The sequence below is a fragment of the Astyanax mexicanus genome, chromosome 10, assembly GCF_023375975.1.
Source record: "Astyanax mexicanus isolate ESR-SI-001 chromosome 10, AstMex3_surface, whole genome shotgun sequence".
NCBI lineage: Eukaryota > Metazoa > Chordata > Actinopteri > Characiformes > Acestrorhamphidae > Astyanax > Astyanax mexicanus.
In genome coordinates, this window is record NC_064417.1 from 50,666,354 (window position 1) to 50,684,259 (window position 17,906).

Here is a 17,906-nt window from a genome sequence, read left to right on the forward strand (position 1 = left end):
GACAGACAGACGGAGCAAGCAAAAGAGATAGAGCACGAGAGAGAGAGAGAGAGAGACAGACAGACAAACAAATGGCACGAGGGAGTACGAGCGCCTAACCCTGCACTCACAATGAAAAGCGACAGGCTACCATTAATTTCCTATGGCAGTGCAGCGACGGTTGTGGACAGTTTAAATGATCTGTGGACAGTTTAAACGAGGTGTTATCTTGTGAGTGGTAGTACATCATAGGAGGCTTATATTACCTCTCACAGTGGACCGTGCAGTGGGTGGTAATGAAGGCAACTGGTGGTGTCTGGCACATGGGGCACAACACAAACCCCAAGTTCCTGTTCCATGTCTTTTTATGTCCCATCATTGTAATTACAGAAATGATGGATGCATGGATTAATTTTTTTTTTTGATGCTTCGGTTGTTTATAGTGGCAGTCCAGACCCAAGTGGAAATGCAAAGCAGAAACATCCAAAAAAAAGTGAGTTTTAAAAATGTTTGAAAGGAAAACCTGATAAAGACTTAAGTACAGCATACCAGCTTGTACGTGATTGAAATGAGATGTGAGTAAATCACAGGCGTTGGCTGAAGCCCGGTCATTATGGGCTGTGTGGTCAGTTTGGCTGGTCTCGGGCTGCGGGGGTTTTCATAGCCGTGGTAAAGTGGGCATTAAATTGGCCACTTGGACTCCTTGGCGCGGGCATGGAACGGACCACCCCGCGTCCATTGGGCCTTCCCACAGTGCACCAGCCTGCTGCGACTGATTGATTGGCCGTAATAAAGCGAGGTTTCTGTAGTTCTGAGTGTACGGAGAGCGGGCAGGACACTGTGTGCCGGGCTGGAGGAACGCTGGAACGCTCCAGATCGCTCCCAGGACGCGTGTGGTCACTCGGCTGAAGCCCGGTGCCAGATGGAATAAGGTTCACATTAGTCTGAGAAGAGAGAGGCCAGTGTATGAGAGTGTATGAGAGTATATGAGAGTGTATCAGAGGGTATGAGAGTGTATGGGAGTGTATGAGAGTGTATGAGAGTGTATGAGAGTGTATGAGAGTATATGAGAGTGTATCAGAGTGTATGAGAGTGTATGGGAGTGTATGAGAGTGTATGGGAGTGTATGAGAGTATATAAGAGTGAATGGGAGTGTATGAGAGTGTATGAGAGTGTATGAGAGTGTATGAGAGTGTATGAGAGTGTATAAGAGTGTATGGGAGTGTATGAGAGTGAATTAGAGTGTAAGGGAGTGTATGAGAGTGTAAGGGAGTGTATGGGAGTGTATGAGAGTGAATTAAAGTGTAAGGGAGTGTATGAAAGAGTATGAGAGTGTATTAGAGTGTATTAGAGTGTATGAGCGTGTATAAGAGTGTATGGGAGTGTATTATAGTGTATGGGAGAGTATGAGAGTTAATTAGAGTGTATGGGAGTGTATGAAAGAGTATGAGAGTGTATGAGAGTGTATTAGCGTGTATGAGAGTGTATTAAAGTTTATGAGAGTGAATTAGAGTGTATGAGAGTGTATAAGAGTGTATTAGAGTGTATGAGAGTGAATTAGAGTGTAAGGGAGTGTATGAGAGTGCATGAAAGAGTATGAGAGTGAATTAGAGTGTATGAGAGTGTATAAGAGTGTATTAGAGTGTATGAGAGTGAATTAGAGTGTATGAGAGTGAATTAGAGTGTAAGGGAGTGTATGAGAGTGTAAGGGAGTGTATGAGAGTGTATGAGAGTGAATTAAAGTGTAAGGGAGTGTATGAGAGTATATTAAAGTATATGAGAGTGTATAAGAGTGAATTAGAGTGTATGAGAGTGTATGAGAGTGTATGAGAGTGAATTAGAGTGTATGAGAGTGTATAAGAGTGTATTAGAGTGTATGAGAGTGAATTAGAGTGTAAGGGAGTGTATGAGAGTGCATGAAAGAGTATGAGAGTGAATTAGAGTGTATGAGAGTGTATAAGAGTGTATTAGAGTGTATGAGAGTGAATTAGAGTGTATGATAGTGAATTAGAGTGGAAGGGAGTGTATGAGAGTGTAAGGGAGTGTATGAGAGTGTATGAGAGTGAATTAAAGTGTAAGGGAGTGTATGAGAGTATATTAAAGTATATGAGAGTGTATAAGAGTGAATTAGAGTGTATGAGAGTGTATGAGAGTGTATGAGAGTGAATTAGAGTGTAAGGGAGTGTATGAGAGTGAATTAGAGTGTAAGGGAGTGTATGAGAGTGTATGGGAGTGTATTAGAGAGAGTGTGTGGGTGTGAGAGAGAGAGAAAGAGACTGTAATGCTTTATAATACAGCCCCTGTTTTAGAGGGTAAGTTCACTTTATTTAAGGTGTAATTTATCTGAATGAACCAGTACATTCAAAATACAAAGTACACAGTATTTACTCAGTAATTACTCAGAAACTACAGGAAGTGTTGGGCTGTATTATGTAGTGTACAGCGTTTTACTGTTCTTACTCTATAAGTACACAGTATTTACTCAGTAATTACTCTGTAAATACTTAGAAACAACAGGAAGTGTTGGGCTGTATTATGTAGTGTAAAGTGTTTTATCATTCTTACTCTATAAGTACACAGTACTTACTCAGTAATTACTCAGTAGATACTTAAAAACAACAGGGAGTGTTGGGCTGAATTGTGTAGTGTACTGTGTTTTACAGTTCCTCACAGTATTTACCCTCTAAAACGCGGGCTGTATTATAAAGCATTACCAGAAAGAGATAGAGAAAGAAAGAAAGAAAGAAAGAGAGAGAGAGAGAGAGAGAGAGAGAGAGAGAGATGGTGGAGAGATGCGGTTTGGCGTTCTCTGTGATGTTTGGTGTAATGTTTGGGTTTGGGGTAAACCGTTCCAGCACAGTTCCACTATTTCCTATTGTGTGATTTATTTATTTTTTTATTTTTTATCCCGAGAGTTATTCATGACTGTTCTGCAGCACAGAGCTCCGAACCCGAGTTCACCTCCCTCGCCGGAGGAAAACGTTATTTATCTGAACTCCTTTAACACTGTTTTCTTTCCTCTTTCTCTTTTTTCTCTCTCCAGGCTATCATTTACGAAGGTCAGGACAAGAATCCGGAGATGTGCCGAGTTCTGCTAACACACGAGATCATGTGCAGGTGAGATTTAAAATGAGAGAGCACTTCATAAAAAAATGAGAAATCACTTCAGTTTCTGAATCAGTTTCTCTGATTTTGCTATTTATAGGGTTATGTGTGAATAGAATTACCATTTTTGTTTTATTCTATAAACTACAGACAACATTTCTCCCAAATTCCAAATGATAATATTTAGATATTTCATCATTTAGAGCATTTATTAGCAGAAAATGAAAAAATGCCAAAAAAAACCAAAAAAGATGCAGAGCTTTCAGACCTCAAATAATGAAAAGAAAACAAGTTCATATTCATAAAGTTTTCATGCATCTTGGCATCATGTTCTCCTCCTCCACCAGTCTTACACACTGCTTTTGGATAACTTTATGCTGCTTTACTCCTGGTGCAAAAATTCAAGCAGTTCAGTTTGGTGGTTTGATGGTTTGTGATCATCCATCTTCCTCTTGATTATATTCCAGAGGTTTTCAATTTGGTAAAATCAAAGAAACTCATCCTTTTTAAATGCTCTCTTATTTTTTTCCAGAGCTGTACAGTAGGGTTCCCCCGGAAAATGTTGCCATAAAATAATATTAGTAAAAATGAATTAAACTACATAAATTCTCAATACGACAAGTGATTCCAAATGGATTTATGCTAGTGTACACACACCCACACACACACACACACACACACACACATTCACACTCAGACACCTCCTCTCTCTCTTTCACACTCTCTCCATCACCATTACACAATCAGGCTCTTGAACCTGCAGGCTTTGCTTTGGCTCAGCGGGGAGGTTGGCACCGGCGTGGCACTCTGGAGCCAGTGTTAGTGTTGGTCTCTGCTGCTGGCTCTGCCCACTCTCTCTCTCTCTCTCTCTCTCTCGCTCTCTCCCTCTCTCCCTCTCTACTACTGGAGCTCCGCCCACTGCTGCATTAAAGCTCCGCCCCCAGCCCAGCAGGAGAAACCCTGAGTGCCAAAAAACTAAAAGCACACACACACACACACACACACACGTGTCCTTCATCAATACAGAGCTTTATTTCTTAAACACACGTTAAATTCAGTGTTTTTATTCATTAGATTAATACTAAAATCATCCAACCTATGAACAACCAGAATATGTTTTATATTTTAGATTCTTCATAAAAAAAAAGTAGCTCCTCTTGTTTAGATTAGACAGTTTTGCACATTTTTGCCTGAATTTTCTTAGCCCGATTTATGAAGTAGAGTCACCTGGAATTCAGGCTTTCAGTTAACAGCTGTGCTGAACTCATCAAGAGTTAATTACTTGAATTTCTTGCCTCTTAATAAAGTGTTTGAGAGCATCAGTTAAAGTAAAGTAGTGAAGAGGTAGAGTTACAGGTATACAGTGAATAGTGAATATTTGAGTAATGTTCTAATCCAGGTTATTATACAGTGACAGTATGATGGAACTGGCACTCATCAGGACTGCAACTGGAATGGAAGAGCAAGATTTTCCTCTGTTGTTACAGGATACGTTTATCAGAGTTACCAGGCTTCTTTTTTTTTTAAAACGTTCCAAATTAGAAGGAAACCATGGCGGCACCCCTGTTCCTTACTAGTGTTACATAATGCGCCTTATAATCCATTGCGCTTTACAGTACGTAGGAAAATAGGTGAGAAAATAGATGTTTATTAATAGTGTTTAATATAATATGGTATGCTTTATAGTCTGAAAAATACAGCAGTACTATCTTTGAGAGGACACAGTGTGTTATATTTAACTGTATCCGAGAGATAAATCATTTAAAGTCATTTAAAGTCATTTAAAGTCATTTAAAGTCATAGCCCCTGTCCAAACACTGCCAGTCTGCGTATTCTGAAGCTGTGTTGGGCTGCGTTGGGCTTCCTACAAGACACATATTCCCATCATTTATCACAATCCCTAGTATGCCCAGATAAAGCCTGGGTAGCCTGTGTCCTATCAGCAGAATCTGGCAGGCCTCTCTTCCCAGGCTTCCAGCTCTCAGAGCTTCCTCCTCATCAAAGACGCGCTGCCATCTAAGACGACGCCAGAATGCCAGCCACTGATGCTGATTTTCTAATTTTAGAGGGAGCTTTGGCATCCCAGCTTCGAGCCTTCTCGTTTCTTCTTTTTCCTGTTGTGGCGACATTGAAGAGTAAATTCAGGTACTGCACTGAATAGTATGTGCAGTGTATTTTGCCATATCCCATGCAAGCTACAAGAGCAAGAGCAAGGCAAAAGAGTGGTCAAAAATACAAAAATGAATTGTTAACAAAAGTGCAATAAACTAAAGAAACGGTAGGTAGAAAAGGTAGAGGACTGGATTTAATACCAGGTGACAAGCTACTGAAAACGAGGGGTATATATACTAACAGGACCAGATGTAATCTGTAAGTAATCAGAAGCTTGGCGAGTTGATCAGCAGAGTCTGGAAGGTTCAGTGTAGGTGCATGCTGGGAAACAATTGAGTGTTTGATACCTGTGTCATCCGCATACTGAGTGAGGGAACATCTGGAGATATCCACAACAGAAAAATGTATTTTTTGGCAAGATATGATAAAACTCCCAACAAATAAGCTTTAGTCTCATTTAAAACCATATCGGGGCTGTAGTTCAGAAGATACAAATATGGTGACATACGTTAACATTTTTTTTAACAACTTGATGTACATTTTTCCAAAAAGTTAGAATTATTAAACATTTCCAAACCATATGCATAAGTGTACCCTGATCAGTAAATCACTTGGACATAGATTCCTGTATAGCTTTAATATAGTCTTCAATATTAAATTTTAAGTCAGTAACAAAGAATGCAATAAACAAAAGAAATGTTGGGTAGAGGAGCTAGAGGTCTAGATTCAATACTTGGTGACAAGCTACTGAAAACGAGAGGTATATATACTAACAGGACCATGTGTGAGTAATCAGAAGCTTGGCGAGTTGGAGCGTCGTAGCGTCACGTGATCAGCAGAGTCTGGAAGGTGTGGTGTAGCTGCATGCTGGGAGTTGGAGTCTTTAGTTTGTGTACAATTGAAGATTTGATACCTGTGTCAACTGCATATTGAGTGAGGGAACATCTAGAGATATTCACAGCAGAAAAATGCATTTTTTGGCCAGATATGATAAAACTCTCAACTAATAAGATTAAATCTAATTTAAAAAGCATATCAGGGCTGTAGTTCACATACATTAACATTTTTATCCAACCTTTTTTTTATAACAACTTGATGTACATTTTTCCAAAAAGTTTCCAAACCATATGCATAAGTGTACCCTGATCAGTATTGATCACTTGAGACATAGGTTTCTTTATAGCTTTTAATATAGTCTTCAATATTCAATTTTAAGTCGATAAAAAAGCAATAATAAAAACAAAAAGCTAGTTTGAAGAGCTAGAGGTCTAGATTCAATACTTGGTGACAAGCTACTGAAAAGGAGGGGTATATATACTAACAGGACCAGGTGTGAGTAATCAGAAGCTTGGCGAGTTGGAGCGTAGTACCGTCATGTGATCAGCAGAGTCTGGAAGGTGTGGTGAAGGTGCATGCTGGGAGTTAGAGTCTTTATTTTGTGTACAATTGAAGGTTTGATACCTGTGTCAACCGCATATTGAGTGAGGGAACAACTGAAGAGGTCCACAGCAAGAAAATGTAGTTTTTGGCCAGAAATAATTTTAAGTCAGTAACAAAGGATGCAATAAACAAAAGAAACGCTAGGTAAAAGAGCTAGAGGTCTATATTCAATACTTGGTGACAAGCTACTGAAAACGAGGGGTATATATACTAACAGGACCAGGTGTGAGTAATCAGAAGCTTGGCGAGTTGGAGTGCTGTAGCATCACGTGATCAGCAGAGTCTGGAAGGTGTGGTGTAGGTGCATGCTGGGAATTAGAGTATTTATTTTGTGTACAATTGAAGGTTTGTTGAGTGAGGGAACATCTGGAGAGGTCCAGAAAAATCATAAAAAGAAAGAAAAGTAAACTTTTGACTGATACTTTACTTCGTATAATTCTTTTTTACAGGATTAACACAGTTAGAAAAGACAAATGGAAGCAAACTTTATAGGAACAATATAGTAGTGATGTTGTTAAATTTTAGTTTGATTGATATTAATATAGATTTTTTTTATCAGTATATCCATTAATTTGTGCAGAAATCCTAAAAAAATAATATATATATTTATCTTTTTTTTTTTTAGTGATGGCAAAAAAAAAAACGCACACCTGAGAAAAGTACATTTTGCGAGTCACCTCTAGGATGAGGAATGAGGAGAGAGAAGAGAGGATGAGAAATCGAGGGAGAATACACTATACTCTCTCTCTTTCTCTCTTTCTCTCTCTCTCTTTTCTCTCTCTCCCTCTATCCAGGTCATCCTCTCTCGGCTCTGGGAGGAGAGCTAGGGGAGCGGAAGCCGTGCACCTTTAATTAAAATCAAAAGATGAATTCCTTGTGCTTTAAACTGGGTTGTGGAGATGGGTTCTCATCTATTCCAGGCCAAAGAGAGGAGCATTTGAACAGTTTTCCTCCTAAAAATATCCCACTGATGCTCGGTTAATTAGGACAAGGAAAAACTCATTACTCAATAAGAATCTTCTTGTTATTCCTCCGTTAATGAATGCAGTTTGCGTGGAGTTTTGACAGTGAAATATGTGCAGGAGAGCAGAAGCCCACTCTCCATCCCTCTCTCTTTCCTTCCCCTCCTCCTCTAGTCTGTCTTTCTCTCTCTGTTTTTTACACATGCGTACATGTATATCTCCATTTACTGCATTGTTTTAGCTTTTTGACACAACATGAACATCGATTTACATTACATTACATTACATTACATTTGGCAGACGCTTTTGTCCAAAGCGACTTACAATAGTCAAGTACAATGTAAAATAATTTTAAAGGTAAAACATCTTTGGATAGGGATAAAAGGAGGTCAAAGGGGAATAATAGGATAGAGGAGTGAAGGAGGGGAAGAAGGAAATGAGGTTAGAATTAGTTAGTGTGTTAGAGGTGTTAAGAGAGTAAGTGCTCTTTGAAGAGCTCTGTCTTCAGGAGTTTCTTAAAGATAGCGAGAGATTCTCCTGATCTGGTAGTGGAAGGTAGTTTGTTCCACCATTGGGGAACTCTGTATGAGAACAGTCTGGATTGCTTTGTGTGAATGTTTGGCAAAGCGAGGCGACGTTCATTGGAGGAGCGCAGCGGCCGGGAGGTAGCGTAATCCTTCAGGAGAGAGTGCAGGTAGGAAGGAGCTGTTCTGTCATCACCTTGTAGGCGATAGTAAGAGCTTTGAATTTGATGCGAGCATCAACTGGTAGCCAATGGAGCTCAATGAGCAGCGGGGTGACATGTGCCCGTTTTGGCTGGTTGAAGACCAGACGTGCTGCTGCGTTCTGGATCATCTGGAGTGGTTTTACTACACAGGCCGGGAGGCCAGTTAGCAGGGCATTGCAGTAGTCGAGGCGTGAGGCCTGTTGCGTCAAGAACGGACTAATTTTTCGGATGTTATAGAGCGCAAAGCGGCAGGACCGAGCAACTGAGGCCACATGGTGCGTGAAGGAGAGTTGGTCATCAACCAGAACACCCAGGTTCCTAGCAACCTTTGTCGGTGAGAGAGAGAGAGTCGATACTTATAGAGAAGTTGTGTTGAAAAGATGGTTTTGCTGGTATAACCAGAAGTTCAGTCTTTGAGAGATTTAATTGAAGGTGATGCTCCTTCATCCATGAGGATATGTCAGAGAGACACTGCGATATCCGTGCAGAGATTGAGTGATCTTCAGGTGAGAACGACAGGTATAGCTGGGTGTCATCAGCAAAGCAATGGTAGGAAAATCCGTGTGAGCGGACAACCTGACCAAGAGAGGTGGTGTATATGGAGAAGAGAAGGGGTCCCAGTACCGAACCTTGGGGAACCCCAGTGGATAAGGAGCGGGCTGAGGACAGCTGTCCTTGCCACGACACCTTGAACGAGCGCCCAGTGAGGTACGATCTGAACCATGACAGCACATTGTCTGCGATCCCCATGTTTGAGAGTATAGTTAGGAGGAAGTCATGGTTGACCGTGTCGAAGGCGGCCGAGAGGTCCAGCAGAATGAGCACTGAGGACTGACCTGCAGCTCTGGCAGTTTTCAACGCTTCAGTCACAGACAACAGAGCCGTCTCGGTAGAGTGTCCTTTTTTGAACCCAGATTGGTTCTGGTCCAGAAGGTCATTCTGGGAGAGGAAGCCAGAGACCTGATTTAGAACTGCTCTTTCTAGTGTTTTAGAGAGAAAGGGTAGCAGTGAGACCGGTCTGTAGTTGTCAACCTGGGCAGGGTTGAGAGAAGGCTTTTTAAGCAGCCTTCTCTGCTTTAATGATTAATAGAAGAGTAGAAACATCCAAAATGAATTTTAAAAACTTTTTAAGCAAAATCTGTTAACACTGACTACTGTAGAAAGTTACATCATGATTTTATCCATCTCCTGCAGTAACATTTATTACTCTATAGGTAGAAGTATAGATACTAGTGTTTAATAAAATACTTCTGTAGAAGTAGAAGAAGAAGAATCAACTCAAGTGTTTACTCTTTAAGTAAAAGTGTAAAAGTACTGTTTTCAAAACTACTTAAAGTATAAAAGTAAACGTAATGTAAGGGGAAAAAATAAAGCCATTAAGAACAAAAGCTTAGGCCACGCCCACAGAGTCCTATTGTTCATCACCTCCAGGAACTCCTTCCAGGTGACACTCCCTCATGAAGACAAAAAGAAATGTGATACTTAGAAGAATTTAAAGTATAAAACATAATCTGTTTTTTAACACTTTTTACTGTTTAGAGAAAAAAAAACAGAATGTGTTCCTGTATAGCTTTAATATAGTCATCAATATTACATTTAGAAAAAAAACACACTGAATGAGAAGAAGAGGTGTGTCCAAACGTTTGACTGATACTGTATATATTTATATATTTGTGTGGACAAATGTAGATACGTTTCCCCGTTTATGTGTTGAAACAGAGCTTCACGTGAAGTTTCGGTTTCATCTTCTCCAGCATCACAGACACAATTTATGAATTCTATAGCTGTGCAGGACCATAGTTTAAAAAGTAAATTTACAGTATAAAGAATCATAAAAAGAAAGAAAGCACACCAAATCAAAGAGGTGTTTCCAAACTTTTGAATGGTACTGTATATATATATATATATATATATATATATATATATATATATATATATATATATATATATATATATATATATATATATACAGCTCTGGAAAAACTAAGAGACCACTTAAAAATAATGAAAAGTTATGAGATCCTTGATTTTACCAAATTTAAAACCTCTGGAATTTAATCAAGAGGAAGATGGATGATCACAAACCATCAAACCACCAAACCAAACTGAATTTTTGCACCAGGAGTAAAGCAGCATAAAGTTATCCAAAAGCAGTGTGTAGAATAAAACAACAATGTTAATTTTAATTAAACATAAACCTATAAATAGCAAAATCAGAGAAACTGATTCAGAAACTGAAGTGAAATCATATTTTTTTTCCAGAGCTGTGTGGACAAATGTGGATATGGTTCCCTGGTTATATGTTGAAACTTGGAGGCTCTCAAACAGCCAAAGTCCCCTAATGTGTCTCTATTGGGTTTGACTCCAAAAGTGTCTAAAAGAAGCCAAAAAAGACCAAAGAAACACGATTGTAGGATGGCAAAATCTGTAAACAGCCTCTCTCTCTCTCTCTCTCTCTCTCTCTCTCTCTCTCTCTCTCTCTCCGTCTGCTGCAGGCCTCCTCTGCTGAGGCTGCAGTGCGATGGAGGTGCAATTACCAGTCTGCGATTAGGCTGTTCTTCATTAATCAGGCCTGTTAATTGCCGCACGCGTTTTCCATTAGCCATATGGCGCAGCGCGGCGCGGGACAGAGTCGCAGCGCCTTTTCCCATCCAACACCAGCGACAAGCAGAACACCAAACCATCACTCAAAAGCAACAGTGCGATCTTTACGCCGCCGCGTGTTTCTCACGCGGGAGGACTGATTGATGAGCGTCCGTTTGGACGGGATTCGCTGTTTTGAGCAGAGACTTGAGCTGATTTGGGCTGATTTGGGTGGTCCGCTGTGTACGAGTACAAACGGTGGTCCCTCAGTGGCTCCTGGCTCAGATATAGAGTTATACAGTTATACAGTTATACAGATATACGATAAAGCTTTAATTAGTGTAGAAACTCTGTTATTCTTTGGCTTGGACTCTTTTATAAACTTCAGAAAACTTCTCTTCAGACTTTAACTCTTTCAGGCACATGCAGAAAAATGTGTTAAAAAATTCAGATTTACTGAAGTGTTCAGAGCCCCGGAGGGGAAGTGGATAAAAAAAGAATTAAATCAAGCACTCGATATGGCAGTACATGCTCACAATTTCTTTAATTCGAGTTACAGATTTGCAATTCATGCTTACGATTCCTTTAATTTGATATTATGTATAGATCAACTAAAAGGTGGTTCTTAATGGAACTATGACTGGAACACAGCTGATAAAGTGACCCAAATCTGTTTTTCTCAACAAATTTGATGTTTATTTTAGCTGTTTTCTCTCTCGTTTAATGCTATCTACAGTAAATGCAGCACCTATTTGAACAGTTCGGGCTCCTAAAATAACTAACTCATACAGAGCTTCACGTGAAGTTTTGGTTTCATCTTCTCCAGCATTACAGGAGCTTCTTTTTAATGAAACCCTCACTCACTACTGACATCCATTTTTCTCTTTAAGTCTCCTTAATTCTGGTCTGCTTGTTCTGAGGGGTTCTGAGTCGGATCTCCACGTATTAGAAATGTTTCAGGATTTCAATACTACATACAGTACCAGTCAAAAGTTCTGCATTGTAGATTAATACTAAACTCATCCAAACTATAAAGAAAAACAAAGTGTTAAACATACCAGAATATGTTTTATATATTTTAGATTCTTCAAAGTAGCACCACTTGCTTAGATGACAGTTTTTAACATTTGCACTGTATTTTCTCAGTCAGCTTTATGAGGTAGAGTCACCTGGAATTCAGGCTTTCAGTTAACAGCTGTGCTGAACTCATCAAGAGTTAATTACTTGAATTTCTTGTCTATTAATGTCAAAGTTTGAGAGCATCAGTTAAAGTAAAGTAAAGCTCTATATAACTATGGCAACAACTGCTCAACTAAGCAAAGAAAAAAATACTAGATAGATAGATAGATAGATAGATAGATAGATAGATAGATAGATAGATAGATAGATAGATAGATACTTTATTGATCCCCGAGGGGAAATTCTAGAACTATACTCAAGTGCAGTTGCAAAATAGACCATTAAGATTGTTTTGATGAAACTGGCACTCATCGGGGCCCTCTGGGGACAGTAATATTGATATAACAAACTGAACCATGCTTCAAACATATTTGGACATCATTTGGTCCAAATTGAATTTCCAATAAAAAAGAATGCTTAGAAATAAGTTAAATTAAGTCAAATAATTAAATGAATGCTTTATACTCAGTTTAATATCAGTAATCTAACATACATGTAAGCCCACAATAAATATATATATATATATATATATATCAAACATATTTTATATATATATATATATATATATATATATATATATATATATATATATATATATATATATATATATATATATATATATAAAACATCTAAAACAGGTTGTTTAAACACTTTTAAGTTACTACATGATTCCTTATGTGTTCCTTCATAGTCTGATAGATCACTTCACTATTCCACTATTCATTTACTATGTATATTTTTTTAAACAAACTATAAAATAATAGTAATAGGGTGTGTGCTGCTGTTTGAATGCAGCCAAATAGTGTTTTTTCTTCTTCCTCTTCTCCTTTTTTTTGGTACCTCTCCACAGTACCCATTATGCTCTGTTTGTTTTAGGAAGTAGAGTGCTGTCTGGCCTGGTGGTCACAATCACAGAACAGATCTATTGTTTTCTGTTTTATTTTAGTTTTTTTTTTTATTTTTTTAGTGTTTTTTTGGAGGCGGTCCTGCAGAGCAAGTGGAGGGCACCGGTGCAGTAATAGATCTGAGTGCAGGTTCCCGGGGTGGTTCTCTTTAATGGCATCAGCGCAGGGCCACATCCTGGTAATTATGCGCTGCAATTTGGATTTAATTTCTTCAAATGCCGCGGCAGGAGGAAACACTTGAGATTAAAGATACGGCGCGCGGCGGTCCTCAGGGACGGGCAGCGCAGGAAAAAATCCCCAAACAAAGCCGCAGCATGCGCCGGCTAATTAGCGCAGGTTTTTTGGTGGGGGTCTGGGTGGTACGTTGGCGGGGAGGGGGGGGGGTGTGGATAGGGGGGTATGGTGTTGGGGGTACGGAGGAGGAGGGGTGCTGATTTGGGTTCCCATGGGTGCTCTGGCTGATGATTGGATTATTTGGATGGTAGAAAGTCACATCAGTCTGAACCAACACACACACACACACACACACACACACACACATATACACACTCTCTTTTTCTTTTCCTTTTCCCAGCATGCTTTGCTTCAGTGATCCAGGGGGACCTCGGTGTGACCCAGTTCTGAGAGAGCAGTGCTAAAGACTAAAGAGTGCACTCAAAGGAGAGAAAGAAAGAGAGATAGAATAAAGAAAAAAGAAAGAAAGAAAGACAGAAAGAGCGAGGGATGAATGGATCGTGTTTATAGAAGTGTAACAGTAACAGTACGGCCAACAGTACAGTTTTTACACCTGAAAGTTGCTTTATTTCAGTAATTCAGTTCAAAATGTGAAACTCAAATATTATATATGGATGTATTAAACACAGAGTGATCTGCCAATGAAAACCATAGAAAAATCAGTGTTTTTTAAGAAAAAATTAGAATATTATATAAGACCTATTGGTACTTTTGGCAGTGTGGGCAGTGTGCCAAGTCCTGCTGGAAAATGAAATCCACATCTACATAAAAGTTGTCAGTAGCAGAGGGAAGCTGTAAGATATGAAGTGCTGTAAAATTTTCTTGGAAAACAAAACTGCACTGACTTTAGACTTAATAATAAAACACAGTGGATCAACACCAGCAGATGACAGACATGTCTCTCCAAACCATCATTGATTGGTGGAAGCTTCACCTACACTACACTAGACCTCGAGCAGTTTGGACTGTGTGTCTCTCCACTCTTCCTCCAGACTCTGCTCCCTTCATTTCCTTTAAATGAAATGTAAAATGTAAAATTTACTGATGATCAGTGATGGTTTGGAGAGACATGTCTGTCATCTGCTGGTGTTGATCCACGGATTTGAGGTGATTTAATTGGGATGAGCTGGAGCAGCAACTATTGTCCAGCACCTCCAGAAACTCCTTCCTTCAATATGCTGAGAAAACTATTCCAGGTGAATCTACCTTATGAAAAATCTAAATCTAAAGTACAACACATATTCTGGTTTGTTTAAAATAATTCTGCATTTGTTCCTGTAAAACTTTAATATTAAGTCTTCGATATTAAATTGACAATGTAAAAAACTCATAAAAAGAAAGAAAATTCATGTATTTAATAACAAATATTATCCAGTTATAGCTGCATTAATATTGACTGTAGAGTTTAAGGGGTTTAAGGGGTTAAAAGTGAACACTGAACACCGTTCTCCGGCTCCTCTCTGTCACTATTGTTAGCTGTTGCTGCAGAGCCATTTGAGCCGGGGCAGGGTGCGCTCGGACCCTCGCTGTGTGAATGCAGGAGTACCGGGGGTCCTCAGGGTCCGGGCTGGGTCAGGCCGGGACTGCATTATCGGATCCATCGGGCCGAAAGTCTCTCACTTATGCTCTGTTTGGGTTCTCAATGCTGCTGCTATCACATGACGCCTGCACTGTGCCCCGGCCTCTCTCACTCGCCCCTCTGCCATCTGTGAGGGGAAACGTGAGCCCGCTGCTCCACCTGCTGCTCCACACCAACCCCCACCCACTGAGAACACTGAGAGACCCTACACCCACCCCAACCCACCCCACCCTACTGCACTCATCCCACCATCACTCTCTCTCTCTGTTTCTTTCTTTTTCTCTCTGTGTTTCTGCTTTAGCATTACATGCACTAGTGCATCTCAAAAAATTGTAGAATATTATAATATTATACAGTATATGACCAATTGGTACTTTTGGTATGCAGTGTAGGCAGTGTGGGCAGTGTGCCAAGTCCTGCTGGAAAATGAAATCCGCAGCTCCATAAAAGTTGTCAGTAGCAGAGGGAAGCTGTAAGATATGAAGTGCTGTAAGATTTTATGGGAAAACAAAACTGCACTGACTTTAGACTTGATAATAAAACACAGTGGATTAACACCAGCAGATGACAGGCATGACTCTCCAAACCATCACTGATCATCAGTAAATTTTACATTTCATTTAAAGGAAATCATTTAAAGGGAGCAGAGTCTGGAGGAAGAGTGGAGGGACACACAGTCCAAACTGCTCGAGGTCTAGTGTGAAGTTTCCACCAATCAGTGATGGTTTGGAGTGAGTCATGCCTGTCATCTGCTGGTGTTGATCCACTGTGTTTTATTATCAAGTCTAAAGTCAGTGCGGTTTTGTTTTCCCACAAAATCTTACAGCACTTCATATCTTACAGCTTCCCTCTGCTACTGACAACTTTTATGAAGATGTGGATTTTATTTTCCAGCAGGACTTGGCACACTGCCCACACTGCCCCATCTTCGGGCCCTCAGGTAGTGATTCACTATAAACTGCATTAACCTCTTTACAGGCCAGCATTTTTGTGATATTACACATCTAAATATTAAGAATATTAGTCAAGCATTTCCAATATTCAAGTAAATCAAAGCAACTGTCAAAATATAATGAATAAAAATAATAAAATTGACATTTTCCTAATGCAAATCAAACAGCTCATATCCTTTTTTATCCGTTTTATTTCAGTTGTCTAGTTTTTATGTCTAATTCCAATTTTTTAAGAATTTTGTGTTGACTCCTTTTAGTTTTCAGATTACAAACAACTTATTTTATTGCATAGAAACCAGATTTTGTATCACCTACACCTGTAGCACATTTATGAGGCAAGGCATGTTAAGGCACTAAATCTGGATCATGGAGAAAAGAAGCCAAAATACATTAAAAATGTAAAATTTTGATTATTTTGGATCACAGAACAGATTTTTTTTACTTTGCCTCAGTTTATTTTAAACAAGCTTTGACTTATTTTTCCCAATTGTTCTTTAAAGAGAGAGAGGCAGTATAGGATATGTCGTATTGTGTGTATATAGTGTGTATAGAGTGTGTACTGAGTGTGTACAGTGCGTGTATATACAGAGTGTGTGTGTGTGTGTGTGTGTGTGTAAGGTGTGTGTGGTACAGATGGGCCTTGCCCTGTAATTGCTACCTCTGTCAGTCGGTTGGGCTTCAGGTCAGCCCAGACATATGTACAGCAGCACCTGGTTTAACCCTCTCTCTCTCTCTCTCTCTCTCTCCCTCTCTCTCTCTCTCTCCCTCTCTCTCCCTCTCTCTCCTTCTCTCTCTCTCTCTTTTCAGCCGCTGCTGTGACAAGAAGAGTTGTGGCAACCGTAACGAAACACCTTCCGACCCCGTCATCATAGACAGGTAAGAGGCGGATTAACACACCCTTCCTTTGTGCGTGTGTGTGTGTGTGTGTGTGTGTGTGTGTGTGTGTAAGCATGTGTGTGTGTGCAGTTATATAGTGTCAATGAGAATAAGGTAATACACTGATTGATTACCTTGATTGAAATGTGTAAATGGAAAAAAAAATAATATAACAGAAAAAAGTACAAAAACAGTGTGTCTTACATATACTTATATTGATTTCTACAAGCCCAAAAATCTCTATTTTACTGATCTATAGGCGAGCTGTCCAGCTTGATTTAGTGATTCAGTGTGTCTTTGCTATCGTAACGTCAGGAAAAGTACATCTTGTTTGGCTCGAAACACACAATTTTGGGAGTAACGTGAAATAAACCAATCAGAGTGTCTCTTGCTCATCATTCCCTGTAAGAGCCAGGTGAGCTCTGACTTTGACTAGCGGATTGCTATTTTAACAGCGCAGCTACCCGAACGTGTTCAACTCTTCTCAGCAGAGAAAACTGTGCTGCTTGTTCACACTCGCTCAATTTGTTTATTGTTGATGGAAAAGTTGGGTTTGTGCACTGCTGTATATTTATGTGTGTGTAACAAGCACCTGCATTGCCAAGATAGCAATGAATGTCTGACTGTTGTCATCTGTCTAGTTTGTATTTCTAGTCAGCAACACAGCAGAAATTCTCATTTTGAGACCACCGCGCCCATCAGCGTAGATATATATTCACAAGCACTGTTGCTATTTAAATATGTGATTTAAACAACACAAGCTTAGACTGTGAAAATAGACTGTTGGACGAGTGTAAGATAGCAATGAGCCTCACGATGCAGCTAAGATGCTAAGTGATAAAGTGTTTTTAAATGTTATTTTGCCAAAATCTGCACCAAAGTTCTTGTAGAACACTTTCAGAAAAATGTTTCACACAGTAAAATTGTGAAGACTACATTTATCTCACCATCTACAGCCTAAAATATCTTGAAAACGTTTAGAAAATCTGGAGAAATCCCTTTGTATAAGGGAGAAGGGCAACAGTTATCAACTTTAAATCAATTCTATCGCTCAAAATCACTTTCAGAAATTGTTACTGTCTACTAATGCTGATTAATGCCTTCACAGACCGGAATTTTTGTAATTTTTTTTTGTCTGATGTTAAACAACTAAATCAGAACATGAAATATCTTGAATTATCTTGAATTATCTTGAAATATATTGAGTTCTTTCCATCTGCATTAAAATAAAATCAAAAGAAATGTAAAAACACTGTAGTTTTCATACTATCC

General features: G+C 39.4%; 1 protein-coding gene across 4 annotated transcripts in view; it reads left to right on the forward strand.

The window, feature by feature from the left end:
• Positions 1 to 17,906, forward strand: part of ebf1a (EBF transcription factor 1a) — a 273,661-nt gene that overhangs the window by 23,173 nt on the left and 232,582 nt on the right. For all 4 annotated transcript variants that reach the window (XM_049483892.1, XM_049483893.1, XM_049483894.1 and 1 more), the window contains exons 5-6: positions 3,023 to 3,096; positions 16,566 to 16,634. In XM_049483892.1, the coding sequence (XP_049339849.1) occupies positions 3,023 to 3,096; positions 16,566 to 16,634 (143 nt within the window). The remainder of the gene's footprint in view (positions 1 to 3,022; positions 3,097 to 16,565; positions 16,635 to 17,906) is intronic.